Source organism: Leptosomus discolor, chromosome 14 (assembly GCF_034619465.1).
Source record: "Leptosomus discolor isolate bLepDis1 chromosome 14, bLepDis1.hap2, whole genome shotgun sequence".
Taxonomy (NCBI): domain Eukaryota; kingdom Metazoa; phylum Chordata; class Aves; order Leptosomiformes; family Leptosomidae; genus Leptosomus; species Leptosomus discolor.
The window spans coordinates 15,064,527-15,081,391 of record NC_141404.1 but is presented as its reverse complement, the minus strand read 5'-3'; the positions used below and the strand labels follow the sequence as shown (position 1 = coordinate 15,081,391).

Genomic DNA, 16,865 nt, shown 5'->3' with positions numbered 1-16,865 from the left:
TTGTAAATAGCAACCCCTGACTCCCCTTGTTTTGCTAGAAGACTCTGGGGATTCTTCCAAAATAGCTCAACAGCCCAGTTACATTGAAAAATTCTGGTGTGCTGAAGTTATATATACTTCTTTTTCCAAGAACTGTAACAAAGCATTTTCATTAAATACCGGAACAAAGGAAGTACAAAAAATCTTAAAGCATAAAAATTATGTTTCTCGTTTGTCAGTTTTCCTCCTCTTATGACACTGTTTCAGCTGTTGTCTAAAGTATATGTGACCTGGAATCTTAATACAAAACCAAATTGGAGTAATTCAGCCTTGCTTGGGATGGTTACAGACTGCTAGCAAAGCCCTGTGTCAGTACCTGAGTCAGATGTTCCAAACACATGCTGTTGCCATATTCCATACTTGTATGTCCAGACAAATGAATATTCCTTCCTTCTTTTGGTGGCAGGACCATTAAGTCGACCAGAAAGACCACTTTCAGCAGCTCGAAAGAATGTGTGTGAGAAGGATCCTGATCTCTCGGTTTCAGCTGTGGTTAAAGCAATGCAAATTGAAAATGAAGTTTTGCAGAGAGATCTGCAAAGGCAGACAGTTTCCACAAGCCCTCAAAAGGTATGGCAAACTGCAGAAGAGGGCTGTTTGATCAAGTAGCAAAACCCCCATGAATTACAATCTCTTATACGTTAAGATTGTGTATGAATTGATGGCGATGCCTCTTAAGCGTGATTGAATTTGTGTTATTCTTCCACAGGGTATTTTCTTTAATCTGCTTCCTCAGGATAGCATCCCACAGCTCTCTTGATTTCAGGGATCGCTGAGCAACTGATGGACCAGTCACACAATATGTCTGTACAGTCAAACGCACAGCTGCAGGCCCGATTTGCGCCATTTTCATTCTGGAAGCTTCTTAAACAAGATAACGTGTGATTTCCATACCAATAAATCCTGCTTTCCTACTGTGCTCATTAATATCAGCACTGTTCCCTGTTAATATAGGCTCTGCTTTTGGAGCAGAGCTGTCATGTACTCTGCTAGCTCTTAGTGCTAGTATGGATTTTCTGTGCCCATGTGTGTACATCTCTTCTCCAACAACCATGTTGAAAAACAAAAACTCATAAACAAGGAAATCAACAAAAATACATTCCCTTCTGGTTCAGGTCAGACCATTAAGTTAAAGAACAAGGAGGTTTGTTTTGACAATCCTAGCTGAACTTTGAGCATAACCAATAATACATTTCTCCTAACAGAAAGAAAGTACATAAAGAAATTTGAGCATAAACTGACTTTTACAAAACTATCTGTTACGGGCAGTGTTCATGGACTTAAAGTCTGCTTCCAGTTTGGTGTTTAGGAGATTCATTTTTAAACAACGGAAAAGAGATATGTCTAGACATTCTTGGAGTTCCTCATTTGAATTCTGAGAGTTTCCAGGTCAGCTGCCCACTTTAACCTAAGCTGATGCTCCCTGGAGTTGAGTTGGTACTATGGTGAATATGTATCCGCTGTTGTTGCTGAGCCAACATTAGGTTTCTGGGGCAGGAGCAGAGGTGAAAATGTTCTTTTACTATAGCTAAGTACTTTACGTATGATTTCACCATCTAGGTCAACTTTTCAATCTTCTTCCTCCTGTTTCTGAGGTCTTTATAGCTTTGTGATTGAGAGAACAAATTCCATTGAATATTATCACATAACTATCTTCCTGCTAACATTAGGACTAATTTTAATATTGTTGTGCTTAAAGGAAAAATAATGAAATAATACTCAAAATAGATGTAATTTTACCCTGACACTTGAAATGGAGTTTCAAAAACCCACTGTGAGTTCTCAGTCTTAAAGCTGACCTAAATGATCTTCCAGAAGTAATTAATTTTGCTTACACAATTAAGGGATTGTGGAACTTGGCCTTTGATATTTAAATGTATAACAATGCTGAATTTCTAATACTAAAAAAGTAATTAACTTCTAAGCATTTTAAAGTTCTCTTACTCTTCAAAAATTATAGAAATGGAAGTGACCTAAGAACAGAAGGACTGCCATTCCTCATCTGACTAGTTCTCTGGGATGAGCATTCTGTCTCTGACAGAAGCTACCAGCAAATTTTCAGGAAAAAAGACAAAGGGAGTAGGGTATACTTACAGAGTGGGTACAGGCAGAGAAAGAGCTCAAAGTATGGTAAGAACTGCAGGACTTTTCCTGTGCTTTCTCTTAGATGGTCACTACTGAGAGTTCTATATTTAAAAAAATCAAGATTTTATTCTAATAAAACGGATCTTTTTTGAGTTTAAAAATCTTTATGATGCTTTTTCGAGAAGGAGAAACTCTAGGCAGACCTGTGCCAAAGCTTGGGCTAACTCTGAGTCCTACCAAATGTATACAATGAGATTTCAGATATATATGTTTGGGGTTTTTTAACAGTCATCAGAGAATGCTTTTACATTCTTTTCTTCCGCATAGAAGCTCAAGCTTCAAGCTCGCTCTTTCGTTGCAAATCAAGACCAATTCTGTTAAATGTGCTTTAACTCGGTATGGAGTTACAGATTAGCTAAGGTTGCCTGAGACCAGAGCTAGGCTCAAACTCTTACTTATTCCAGAGGTGCAGATTGATACTCATCGGTATGTGGAGAACAGTGTGAATGAAATGTTTTCATCTTTTTCTTACTTAGAAGAAATTTTCTGTTTCATCTATTGTTTCTGCAATGGCTGAACCTCCAGAAAAAAGTGAGACAAGGACTGCAGTCACAAAAACTGTTGAGAGAATTTCTCCTTTTGGAAGCAGGTATGTGTATTTCCCTTAAGGCTAGCTTCCTTTTTTGAAGAGATATTTTTCAGTATACCACCAGGTGTAGTGTAGTACCACCACACCTGATAATCTTTAGATACCTGAGACATCATGCAGGTAATAGCAAATCAGGGAGAAGGTTCCAGCCTTAGGCGACTTTCTGTGGATCAGGGAACAGCTGACATCTCCCTCTGTTTGTCTTTATATTACCTATGTATTATTTTCTCAGACTGCCTCAGAAGTAGTTGAGAACTGCAGCCCAGTCTTTTAACCAAGCTCAGAGTATCTAAGGCGGGGTGCTGCAACAGTTGTCATTCAGTGGGGGGGTACATGGGATCCTTCTGTGGGGTGTGTGGGTTCATCCTATCATCTCTTCACCTTCACACCAACTAAACTGTTTCTTAAAAATATAAGAAGTAACACATAAAAGGCTATGTATGTTTCAGACAACAGGAGAACCTTCTGAAGGTCCTTCCCGAGCCTGTGAGCCATTCTGCCTGTGACAATGACATATGCCTGTCTGCTGACAAATCTGAAGTAGATTCTGTGTTGAGAGAGAAGGTTTGTGTATATATGCACCAAACTGATGCTTCCCAATATTACTGAAATAAAAGTACATTAAATGGTCTGTATTCTGCTGATTCTGCCTCATGTCAACTAATAAACCTATGGCATGGTACAAGAAGAGAATTTATCACTGTTGCTTGATTCATCAGAATGACAAAGGAATTGGGCAAAGAACAGAGAGCTGTTTTCTCCTTAGGCTTTGTAAGAGGGTGGTAAGTTCTCTTCTCTGACCCTGCCATAGATTATTTGTTGATGTGGGACAGAATTGGTGGAACCCAGAATGATTGAATGTCATCCAGATACCCTTGAGTTTGTAAGCTTTTTGCTTCCAACTCGTCAATATTGTAGTCTTAACAGTCTTTATTTTGTTCCGCATTTTATTGTTTTGTCACTTATGTTTATACCATATTTCATTTTGGTCCAGATAACGACCAGTATGGAAGTACGTGACGCCATTTATGTGACTATGGAACTACTTTCTAACTGGGGAAATCCAGTAAACGTGGGCTTGAGCAAGGTGGAATTCTTTGATTTATACAACGAAAAGATATTTGTGTCTCCTCATGATGTGGACGTTCGAAATGCTGATAACCCATGGGATTTGTGCTGCTTGGTCAATAAGAACTTTAATGTAAGACGGCTTAGTCCTCGATGTGAAAATTTCTCATTATAATGTTTCTTCGATATTGTATTATTAGGGTTTTTGTTTAGAAACATGATTGCATTTTTAACCTGACTTGCGTAACAACTATCTGATAATTTTTAAAAGTACAAATATTGCCTATTATTAACCAATCCAGCTTTCCCGTCCAAGATGTTGCTATTCAGTTACGATTTTGTTTTAGAACAGATCTTGATTAATTTACCTGACTTACTTAACTAAGCAACTGGAAGGAGGCAGCTTTAACTCTGCCTCCTTATGTATTGACTCTGTAGTATTGTCTTGGATGAAAGAATACATTCCAGTTTTCAAGTATTGTAATGTAATCATGGTATCTGTAGAACGAGATCACAAAACTTTAAGGACAGGGAATTTCACATTTTTACAGCATGTCTGGTGATAGATAGTGATCTGAAGGTATAGCAGCTTCACTGCTAACTTCTTCCAGATGTTTAATATGAATTTACGTAAACTTAAAGAAAGAAGAAAACATGCTTAATTTCTCCTGTCCCCTTGTTACCCTTTCACCTAGGGCAGAATTATGGAAGAATAAGAATGCATAGGTAGTTTGAACAAGAGATTAAGAAAAGTGTGTGGCATGGTAAAAGTATTTCATGGCTTTTCTGTGAGACAGTAAGATGAGGAGACGTGAGGTGCTTACATACTAAAGACAATGCATAAAAGACAATAACTGGTATGAAATTCTGATGCTACTGAGAAGATTAGCGAATGTTCATAGCCCTTCATACAGCCATAATTTCATTTGTGCTGCATATTCCTAAAGACTCTCTTTAAAGTGAAAGGATATGGAAAAATACGGACTTTGTGTACCTACTGAGTGACTGTATGTACAGTGCATCTGTGAAAATAGAAGGGAAGCTAATTTATCTGCTGATCTCATATCACTGGAATGTTGCCTGCATGTTGTGCCCTTGTTCATTGCTGTTTTGGGGTAACATTTGACATCAAGTATATTAATATTCAACATTTTGATTCTGAAACTCTTTCCTCCTTGCTTCTTTCTGAGCTGCTACACATCCTTTTCCTCCATTTCTGAACATGTAGACACAGCAGCTCTGAACAATGTCCAGAATTAGGCATTCTTTGGGACTCTGAAATGTCTTAATTGTCAGTTGTCTGTAAAATTTGTGTAGAGAGTTTCTGTGGTATCTTAGAAAATTTCAAGTATAGAGTCCTATATATAGCTCTAGGAATAGACTAAGTAAACTTAGTCGTCTGCAAAGCCTGATTAAAATAGAGGTAGTGAAATAAAGTTCCCCACTTTAGAGGGCAAAACAGAAGTGTAAGCACTTTAAGAAATTGTGAAATGATTATACTGTGTCCATTGTGCTCAGTGATCCCCTCTAGTGCTTGCAAAGCTGATTAATTTGATTAAAATAAACTGGGCTTGCTCTGACCCTGCAGTTACAAAGCATGGCAGACTGCCTGTCATTTGTGAGCATGCAGATGTCTTATTGGGACAGCAAGCAGCTGACCTTTATCTAATTGTCAGGTTGTTGTGAGCTATCTTACAGGCAGGAGAGTCGGATTTACTGTTTGGAAATGAGGCTAAGGTTTTGCTCTTAACGTAGTAGATTTTATTAAATGGTTATTTTTCCAATCAATGTATATTTCTCTGTGGGGTGGTGAGTTAATTAAAATATCCAGCTTTAGAGGAAAGAGTATTAGTGACAGTCTGCTTGTACGTGTTTTTAGATCACGAAGGAAAGCTCTCTTTGGATGTGCCCTTTCCATCCGCCCATCCAACTTTACTTTGTTGTCCGCAATCCCACCCGGTCACATGACTTTGGTATATCCAAGATCAAGATTTGGAATTACAACACAACAACTCCCAGTGTAAGTAGTCTTTTCTCAACTCCTGTGTATGTATGCTCTACCTTGCCTAGTGAAACTCACTTTGATCTTCTTTCCAAAAGTATGAAATAAAAGTAGATATCATTTTCTTTAATAAAGTAGGGAACCAGGAGAAGTCCATATCTACTGTGAAATTTGCGTTTGGCTTGATTGTAAGTGGTAGCAATGTAAATGTTATCATTTTCATAGGCACAATGAGCATTTTCTTTCAAAGCTATTAAAGATCTCTAAAGACTTGCATATTCTTGTGTATTCATAATAAAAGGCTTGCATATTCTGTCACAATCCTTTACTGTGGTGAGAAAAAGATACAAAGGTAAGTGCATCTTTATTGAGGACTCTCAGTTGTTTTATCACAATATAAATAAATACCCGTTTAAATATGTGTTTTCTCATGTGTATAAGTATAAATAGTCTGACTGTTGCTCGATTTTGGTTTTGTCATTTAAGAAGTATACTGTGTGTTCATAATAAAACAAGTAATCTAGTGTTACAATCAGACATCTCATGGCAGATGGTCTCTTGTTTATGTGTTTGAATGTCACCGTGAAAATTATTCTTGTTTATACACTGCGATGTTAAGAAAAAAATCCCAGGTACTGGATGAAAGAGGATTTGCTGTCCTGGCTTATAAATAAGAGGCTTTATCCTTCTGGTTTTGCTCTCATCCATGTTCTTATATAAGCACATATGGTAATTTATACATAGGGAAATGGCCATGGAAGGGACAGCTTAAACAAATTTACTAAACATGATTTATATTTATTTTCTGGGATTTTAATATCTTTTTCTATTAAAATGTGGGCTACAAAATGTTCTGTCATCATTAGAGACTGTGAAAGGGACTGCTGGTTTTGGAGGTAATAGTGTGATTTGTTACCAAACCTATTGAATATAATGCAGGACATACACATAAATTTATTTCTGTGTTTCAAGGCACTGTTTTTTAATACACTGCTCTGAGGTAAGCTGTAAAATCCATTAGGAGTATAATCCCATGGATTTTGGTGGCAGTGCAGCGGTCTACACTGATGAAAGAAATGTCTCATTATCCTTAAGATGAAAGAATAATACAAAGCAGTTCTACCTAATTCTGTAATTTGTCACAAGGAAGTTTTGTCTGAGAAGTATAAAACCTAAAGATACAATTATCTAACAATTTTCTTCCTGATAATGTAAATCCAGAGCCATATTTCTGTGTGTTTTTTCAGTAGTCATTCTAACCTCCGTCTTTCCCTCAAAAAACTATGTGAGACATGCCCAAGTACTTCTTCAGAAATAGGCAAAAAATTAATTCAGGCCAGTACTTTTGTATGTTGGAGTTTTAGAAATTGAGTCTGGAAGTAGAAAAAATATGTCTGAAGGAAGCTGTAAAAGTCAGATTACATCATTGTCATAGATTCCTTGATTCATTGAATTACAGGGAAGGTCTCAAAGAATGCTTCATCTTGCCTTTATTTATTTCAAATGAGGTCTGTGAAAAAGGAGGTAATTTTTAGTCTGCAAGAAGAGATTAAGTGTAAGTAAGGGCAGCCAGTTCTTTTCGAGTTTGTCTGAAATATTCAGACATTTTGTAAATACTTGCTACAGCCTTGAAATTGCATCATTAGTACTTGATGCTATTAAAAATCATTTCATAAGATCCAATATAGTGTCAGTTGTATGTCTTCATCAGCCCGTGAATGGAATTAATACTTAAATGTGTGAAGGTCTTAGTTGCTCTCCAATTGGATCATTTTTTTCTTCAAGCAATTGCCTATATCTGTGTTCCTCCTGTGTGTATGTTCATGTCTGTTCTCTTGAGTTGGGAGATTTTTTTTTCAGTGCTGGACTGCCACTGGGGTACGTGGTCTGTAAGGATGCAACAGTTTTGTTCCTGCACAGTTAGGTTTATAGAACTTTTTTCTTCTGGTTCTTGACTCATTTTCTATTGCTCCTTCTTTTTCACACTTCTGTGGGAAGTCAGGCACAGGCAGCTTCAAGTCGTCTGTCCAAGTGTAATTCACAGAAAAGAGCCTCTGGTTTTAAGCTTTGTCCTTTGTTCACAAATATCACTGAAATGGCCAGAAATACCATCCCTGTTGCTTCATTGGAAAGCGCTATCCCAGCAGGCACTCTGTGAGGGCTGAAGGTGCAAGCCGGGAAGGAACATCAAGAGAAACTGTAGAACTATTTTCACAAAATCTTTCATTTTTTTCTGTCTGACATTGATTATACCAACTTGCTTGGTCTGAGACATTCTGCCATTCTAATTACTCTTCTGGGAGGAAAAAAAACCTGCCTTGGATGAAGTATTAAGTGTTTCTTTACAGGTTGGCTTTTTGATGGAATTACTCATGAGGAAGGGATTTCTCCAACCTCCTCGAGCCTGAGGAGAGTTGCGCAGTGGTACTAGGGAAGTAACCATTCTGTCAGTCTTTCCCTCCCCATCTGGTCACTAGGCAACTGGAAGCTTAGAAGAGGAGTGGGAGGGAATGAAAAAGAGCAGTTCTTAGTCTTGTGTCTGCACATGTTTGTTTTTGGAGTCCCTGAGATCCGTTCATATTTTTCCTCCCTGAGCCTCAGCAGCTTAGAATTTGGATACAAGAGATTTTCATTAGCTCTTCTACTGCTTCTTCATGAATAGATGGTTCTTCTGAGCGATCAGCTGTTATTAATGACTGCCCCAATTCATTCTGTCTCTATTGTCCTAGAAATGTCTGTAACTTTGGCTGGTTCATCTTGATACAGTCCGGACACCTCTTTTGCTTCCTACAGTACCTATTCCAGACATTCCAAGACATCAGAGAACAGGAAGTCATTTCCCACTGACTGGAAGAGTAATTTTGACGTGACTGTCCGTTTTCTGTGCTTGACTGTTCCTCTTTCAGGGCGAATCAGCTCCACCATCTCATTTTATAATGTTTTCTCTGTTTACCTGTCCTCCTCCAGTACTGGTGAGGGATTAATTTAAAAACATGTTGCTCTGAAGAGGTTGCTGATTTTAATTTAAAAAGATGAAATTGATAAATACTTTTCAAAATATACATGTGTATATTTATGTGGTTTCATGCAGTTTATATCTCTTCCCAGGTAAAAATACAGAACTAAGGTTTGAGTATTCCTAACAACAGTAGAGGCTAGGATACGTAGAAATGTTGCAGTTAAATCAAATCCGACTGTGAATATCTGATATCTCTACCATTTAAGGAGGAAGTTAACAGTCCAGACATACAGAGATTCAAAAAATAACACTGCTGGGGCATCCTGATAGTCTTTCTCTTCCCCATCATAATTTCAGGCAAAGCTATGTATTTAGTTTTTAATAGATGTAATTATTAAAGTGTTTTGATCCCCAGTTAGATTAATCTGGCAGTGTCCTTGTTGAAGGGGAAGAAAAGATCATGTTTTATGGCCAAATGCATCAGTACAGGCATATAGCACTTTATGATACTCTAGGAGTAACACAGGCAGCCATGACATAATGGCCAATTAAACTGGGTTTACAGCTGTTCCCTGAGAAGTTGGTGAAGGTTATCTTTTTCTATCAGGAATGTGTCTCGCATTCCTACACCTTGTTATGCCTGCATCTTCTGCTTTTCCCCCTGTGTAGGTCCATATTACATTTTTCACCTCATACGTGATATTGTTTGGAAAGCAGTAGACTTGAAGCTATAAAGACTTGTAAGCTGTAAAGAGTGCGTGCAGGAGTGAAGAACTGGAGACACTTGTACTTGAAGGTGAAGGAGTAACTGGTTTAGGCTGGGAATGGAGGAAAATTTAAATCAATATTCAAGAAGAACTGACATCCAGGAGATGAGCAAGAGGGAAGAAACTGAAACTTCTTACTTTCATGAAAAGCTTCTCTGTTTCCATGAAAATAAGGAAAGAACAGAGTCTGTAAAGACTCCACGTGGTGGACACGTTACTGAAATTTAGAGGGCAGAAAGGATGTGGATTTTGTCTCATCTTCTCAATTTTCTTTGAAGATACCAGTATTTTTGTCAAGAAGGAGAAAAGATTAGATGGAAATGACAGAGAGAATAGAAAGAACATTAGTTCCAATTTTAATGGAAGGAGAAAATCAGGTTTCAGCGGGTGCCACAGAAAAGGAGAACATACAAAGTTGTGAGTGGCAGAGTTCTGTCTGAGATAAAGGCCTTCTATTTAAGAGGCTAGTTAAGTGTTGGAATAGGTTATCAAGGCAGATTATTTGAAAACTGTTAAAACCAGATTTCTTCACAATGGTATAAGTTATTTTATTTTCTTCAGTGGAAAGAGATGGACTGGATGATTTATTATTTTTTTTTTTTTTAAAATGTCCTTTCCAGCCCTGTATTTCTATAACTCCCTATAACTCTTTTTAACTCTAGTGGCTTTGATCTGGGTGGTTGATCGCTGTGGAACATGTCGTGAAAATGGTGAATCTTAAAGATGTTGAAGCAAAATGTGCCTCTGGAATTTATGTCCTGATCAAATATAATTATACTTAATCCAGACTTCTTTGCTCAAACGTTTCTAAATATTTAAGCCTTGTCAGCTAAAATGGCTCCTAGTAGTATTTAGCAGGCTTTCTAGTCCTTTTGAATAAAATCTTAAATATTCAACGGTATTGAGTTGTTTGAGCTTTTGATTAAAAAGTAGTTAAAAACGTGCTACTGATACAGGGTTTTAATCATTTTAATCTGTGTATTGATTGTGTTCAAATGTCGGAGTTCCAAAATAGCGATATCTGATGCTTGAACAGCTTAATTGAAATCTTCGTACTTTTATTTTTGTAGGACCTTGATGTTGGAGCAAAGAAGGTGAAGTTATATGTTGATGAGAACCTTGTATTTGATGATGAATTAAAGAGAGCCTCTGGAGATCTCCTCGCTGACCACAGCACTACAATTGACCTTACAGATCACAAGCAGAATATCTCTGCATTTTCTTCAGATGAAAGGAAAGTAGTAAATGCACCTGCAGTCACAGAGAAGAAAGCAGACCTACATTTTAAATGCTTACAGTCAAGCAATACTTCACTAAACTGGAAATCTCTGCCAGAAGAAAATCTTCTTGAGCAGAAGATGAACTCAGTCAGCTTTACAAAGAAAAAATTGTCTGAGTTAGCAGGTGATCTAAAAGTGTTACCATCTCAGGTTTGTATGAAGGATGCCAAAGAGAATGCAACAGCACAAGCGGCTAAGGAGCATGATCAATCTGATGATGAACTTACTTTGAGTGAGCAAATGGAAAAGGTAACAGGAAGAAAATTCTCTGATTCTACAGGTGCAATTCCTTCTTGGTTACAGTCATCTTCCCAAGTAACAGAGAATAATCAAGTTACTTCCAGTAAGCAGAAGCCTCCCTGGCTTGCTCCAGAACATTGTTTAGGCATGAGATTTCAAACACAGTCAGATGGAATACTGAAAAACTTTTCAGATCTGACCAATGAGGATGTCAAATGTCAGAGAAACGAACTGGGAAGATCCAGTAGTAGAAATGCAAATGGAGATGAGAGATCACAAATGCTAACTGGAAGGGGTGGTGATGTGGGCTTGGACATTTCGGAGCAACTTTCTAACAAAAACTGCTGCGGCTTACAGTACCCAACAAGTGGAAGGAGAAGTCTCAGATGTATAAAAAAGGCAGGATTAAACACGATAAATCTTGGAGAAGATGATTGTGCTCTCACAGGTAAGAACTTACAATAATGGAAGTGCTGATATGTTGTCCATTTTGCAAAAGCGCAGAATCATTTAGGTGGGAAGGGACCTCTTGAGGTTCCTGGAGTTATAAACAGGGGGATTTAGTTTTGCTATTTACAGTATTCAGTTCTTATTCATACTACAATGCTCAGAGTGTCTTTCCTTGTCCTATACCTGATGTGAAATGCTCTTCTTCTGAAAAATTTGCATTCTGAGTTAGTGTTTTTAAATTTATTTGGAGAAGATTGAAGACTAAATTTCAGTAAATTGTTATTCTAAAAATTGACAGTCCTGCAGGTAGCAAATGTTTGCTAATATCAGTGAAAATCTGCAAAAAGATAAAGAAGAGTGTGATCTCAAGGTAGTGAATAAATTTACAGAGTTTATTTTGTAGTAGGTTTGTGTCTTTCGCAGTGAGATTTCATGCTGAATATATTTATTCAGAGTGAATGGAAGCTGCCCTTGTTTTCCCTTCTCCACTCATGACATTACATACCTCTTTCAGACCTCTCCTTCAGACATCTTTGCTTAGTTGTGAAGAGTTTTCCAGTAAATTTAGCTGTTATCTGCTCAATGCTTTTGTTTATCCTTGTCATCCTTCTCCAAACCTTTTTTAGTTCACCTGGGTCCTGTTGGAGATGGAGGATCCAGATCTGTGTCGCTGTGTTCTGTCTCTGGCAGTAGCCAACAGCGTATCCCAGGGAACAGTAGGAGAACTGGGCAAGTTCTGAAGTTCCTGCTCTCTCCCAGCCTCCAGCAATCTTATGGCTAAGAAATTTTCTGGGCATGGTGTAATATTTTTATGCTTAATGACTGTAAATAACACAAGAATAGAATTTCTTACCCACAAGTTCTGCTTTGTCTTGCTTTTAACAAACTTTTTTAGATTTCCATTGCTCAAGATGTATTTTTAATCTCCCCTTTTCAGTTTCAAACCATGTGTCACTGGCTTTTTTTGGATCCTTCATACCCCTTTCTTCAGCATTCAATAGCTTGTCTCAAATGGAGAGAGTCTGGCAGAACAAGAGCAACAAGGCCTAGAAAATTGGAAGGAGAGGTTACAAAAATACAAATTGAAATTTTGGGAGCAATTTAGCATCAGAACAATTTACATGGAAGTGTAGCTTGCTGTATGTTGTATTTGGGTGTTTACATTAAAGTTATGGTCATAAGGGAGAGGAAATATGCCTAAATGCAGGAATGCCAGTTCCAATTCTACAGCAGGTACTGCATGAATTTTTCAGACAAAGGTGAGGAAAATGGTTCTTTCTAAACTTAGAATGTCTGACATTTTCCTTCTCTGACCCTCTGTGGAGAAAAGAACAATTTTATAAGTGTATCTGAAATTATACATTGAAGAAGAAAAAAGTACAGAAGTGGTTGGAATAAGTTGCCACCTTCCCTTCACCCACCCACTCACCGCAGCCCGTTTGCTGTTTCACACATTTTACAGTATCTCTGTTAGTTTAAAAACTTGTCAATGTTATGGAAACTGTAAATATATCCCACCTTAGTAATTTCTGTTTGGTTGTAAAAAATGGTAACAATTTAGGAGTTTTAATGTAAACTATGAGGGTTATCACGATTCTAATTATGATGTCCTCTAATTTTGCTCAGAGCAGGTTTGTTGTTTGGTGCATAAAACTCCCAATACGTGATTGTCCCTGGGAAAACTGCATGCCATCTAGCAGCTTTTGTTCTCGCTGTGCAGGGTAAAGCTGATCTTCAAAGTGGAGCTGAATGAGCATTAACAACAGGGAAACAGTTTTAAGTGTTTCCCTAAGTGTGGTGAATTTTAATTGGTACAGGGCTAAGGGAACCGCAGTTTCCCACCAGCAGTATGTGACAAAGGGGAGGCTGCACAAGCTCATATGCAATGTCACAGCATGCCTTTGGTCACTAAATGAAGAATAATGAGAAAAACAGAAGTTAGAAATAGCACATACATGCATATTTGGCTCAAATTAATGTTGCTATAAAAACGTACAATTTTTCTTTGATAACTGGTTTAATGTGCAAAGGAAATGATGGAAGTAGGCTGATAAAATTTGCAAATAACATATAATTTGGGGTATTATGAGTTAAGAAGATTGAAGAACCGCACAGAAAGATGAACTTGGGGACTGGAGTAGTAGCAATGGAATAGTACTGCTTGCAGGGTCATTTGGGGACTAATAACAAAAAATTAAGTTGTAAGCTGAGTAATCATCAATTGCAAATGACCGAGGAAAAGAAGGATCATGGTTGAGTAGTTGATAAGAGATTGACTATGAAATGTTAGTGTGACGCAGGCATGATTATAACAATAATAACTCGGAGGATGTATCAGCAGAGGCATTTCTGTTAGTTAGGGAAATGTTAGTATCTCAACACAGGCACTCGTGAGATGTCAGTTGGAAAACGGCAGTTCTGATCGTCCATTTTCAGGAAAGCTGATTACAAAGTGGAACAGATACAGAAGAGAGCTTTTAGAATGATTTGGGAAATGAAGCGTGTGATTGCAGCATGGAAATATGATTGCTATTTATAACTGCAGGGAGTAAAAATGAGATTAACACAACAGAGGGAAAAGAAAGGTGTTTTTGTCAAGCTAGTGTTGCACCAAAATGTAATTTAGTAAAGTTTTGAGAGCAGTTGTATGGTGTGCATTACCATCAGAAGCAGGACAAGGGAGTTGGTGGTTCATGACACCCCTTCTAAACCCACAGGGGAGGTACGTGTTTGAGGTGTCGCTATTTCAGGACTCTGGGATAGCATCCATGATACAATCCTCTCAGGCATGCGGAAAGCTGGGAATGCGACTGTAACATCTGCAAGTGGGATACATTGCCTACCTGCAGAGTTTATTGTTCACATGGCTCCAGTAAAAGTAATAAATTTTAGATTCTAAAAAAAAATGCAAACCCCTGTAAGCCTTCAGCCATTGCGCTCTGCTTTTGGGCTTTCTCTGCTTTCCTTTCAGAGCTCCACTTCTCCTGTTGTCACTCCTTAATGTAGCCAACCAATCTGTTATCCTCCCATTGAAAATCCCTCCTATTGAACTGCTGTAGAAGTGCTTCAGAGTTGTAATCTCTGTATTGCTTGAAGTACTTAACATTTAAAAAAGGAGTTTAAAAAAAAAAAAAAAGAGGGGAAAAAACCTCCAAAACAAGGAGAGCCAATGGATATCAAATACTCTTCTGTACACGCTCATCCTGAAATTTTCAAGCTTTGTCGTGTGGTGAATATATATATAGTAACTTCTTCAGGCAAATTGTGAGGCTCTGGGAAGTACTGTTTGGGATCACCCACCCCGTGAGTATCCATATGGACAATGGTTTGAACAAGAAAGTGACTTATGAATGACTGATGTCCTTAAAATTATGTCCCTTTGCTTCGTGTCTGTATTTCCTGTGTGGGGTAAGGACGAATGGCCAGGTTGGTCTCCTGCCTTTCATTGTGGAAGACAACCCTCTTTCAGGTAGTTTCCCATCTCCTTTAAAATTCTTATTTTTATCTCACTTGTCCCCAGTGTAAATGATTATTTGCCGTAGATACATGAGGAACATTGCCTCTTTCCCAGTGTTTCCAAAAACAAAGTTAAAAGTTAGTGTTGAGCAGTCATTTGGGAAAATGTTATTTTGCATTTTACGGCAATTGGCATTTATTCTTGATAACCATTTGTTTTAGTATCCACTCAAGGATGTTGTACAGAAGTAAAATCTAGCCAATGGGCCTGTAATTGTTTAGTGCTCTACTTGCTTTTCTTCATTTATTTGAAGAAAATACAGAAGTGACAGCTTTATTGAAAATCTTTGTTATTATCTGTTTTTAATTGTTTTGAGACGGAAATTAAGCAGCTCCCCAGTGCAGTCACAAGAGGAGCATGCTTTGCTCCCACTGTGCCCCTCTATTTTGCCATCCCCACTGCGTTCCCATTAGATACTTTGTCATTATTCCCCTTCTATATCTCACACTTGCTTCAAAGTGAGAAAAAGATTTGGACATTACCTGCATAGAATGCAACGCTCACCTCGTTCTCCTCGTGCACTGAACCTTCTTTTCTCACCACTTTTCTTTATATACACATGGCTGATTTGGACAGGAAGCACTAGGTTTTCTCTGTAATACTTTAGAAACTTAACTGGTTCAGCCATTTCCATCTGTATGAAAGATCATCTGCAGGAATGCAGACAGATAAGTTATTGTGACAGACATAGAATAAGTATCACTGGGCAAAATCCCAATTTCTGTAAGAGTTGAGTCAAGAATTCGCAGTCTCCAACTTAGTTGCATTTTATATCTTGCCATGTGCTCTGCTCTTTAATAGTTAAGAGTGATTTTTATCGTTGTGTCTAAATGGGGAAGGGAAGTTGGGACATGTAGCCTTCATAATAGGGGGCAATATGAAAGTGCTACTGTAACAGAATTTCACAGTAAGGGAACAGGAATACAACGATCACAATTCTGGAAAGTCCATGTTGTTAGTGGTTTGCTTCCAGTCCTGTTTATACATTAAATGCCTATGTAATGTTGTTTTCAGATGAAGACTTTTCTGTCAACAACATAGCAACCTCTAGAGCAAAGTGGCACAATGAACAAGAGCACACTCTGCAGGAGTCCTGGAACTCCTTGGTAAAGTTCAATTATTCCCATCGCGGCCGAATCTCTAACATGGATTTTCAAGGGGATATCTTTGATGAGTTTCTCCATCAACAGAAAATCAACCGGCCTGGAGAGTATCAGCAAATGAGAAAAGAGGGACTACAAACACTACCAAAAAGGCAAGAAGAAAGTTCTGTGGAGGCACATGATGGAAATGATTTTAAAATTCCTGTTTTACCTTATGGGCAGCACTTAGTGATAGACATTCGAACAACATGGGGAGACAGACATTATGTTGGTCTTAATGGAATTGAAGTTTTCAGTTCTAAAGGAGAGCCTGTTCAGATTTCAAAAATAACAGCTGAACCGCCTGATATAAATATTTTACCAGCTTATGGCAACGATCCCAGAATAATAACCAACCTAATTGATGGGGTAAATCGGACGCAGGATGATATGCATCTCTGGCTAGCACCGTTTACACCTGGAAAACCTCACTTTATCTTTATTGACTTTGTGAATTCCTGTCAAGTAGCTATGATTAGGATTTGGAATTATAATAAATCTCGCATACACTCTTTCAGAGGTGTGAAAGACATTATAATGGTGTTAGATGAACAATGCATCTTTAAAGGAGAAATTGCAAAAGCTTCAGGAACCTTGTCTGGAGGTATGCTATAATTTCTTATTTTCTTTGTAGGAACAGCAGTACAATACAAACACATATATTTAG

At 37.9% G+C, this 16,865-nt stretch overlaps 1 protein-coding gene across 4 annotated transcripts in view; it reads left to right on the top strand.

The window, feature by feature from the left end:
• The window catches only part of KATNIP (katanin interacting protein), a 58,506-nt gene that overhangs the window by 15,975 nt on the left and 25,666 nt on the right, over nt 1-16,865 (top strand). For 3 of the 4 annotated variants that reach the window (XM_086473115.1, XM_086473114.1, XM_086473113.1), the window contains 7 exons: nt 446-609; nt 2,661-2,773; nt 3,223-3,337; nt 3,768-3,974; nt 5,721-5,861; nt 10,640-11,537; nt 16,071-16,802. In XM_086473115.1, the coding sequence (XP_086329241.1) occupies nt 446-609; nt 2,661-2,773; nt 3,223-3,337; nt 3,768-3,974; nt 5,721-5,861; nt 10,640-11,537; nt 16,071-16,802 (2,370 nt within the window). Of the gene's footprint in view, nt 1-411; nt 610-2,660; nt 2,774-3,222; nt 3,338-3,767; nt 3,975-5,720; nt 5,862-10,639; nt 11,538-16,070; nt 16,803-16,865 lie in introns of all 4 variants that reach the window. The other variant, XM_086473112.1, reaches the window with a different exon arrangement.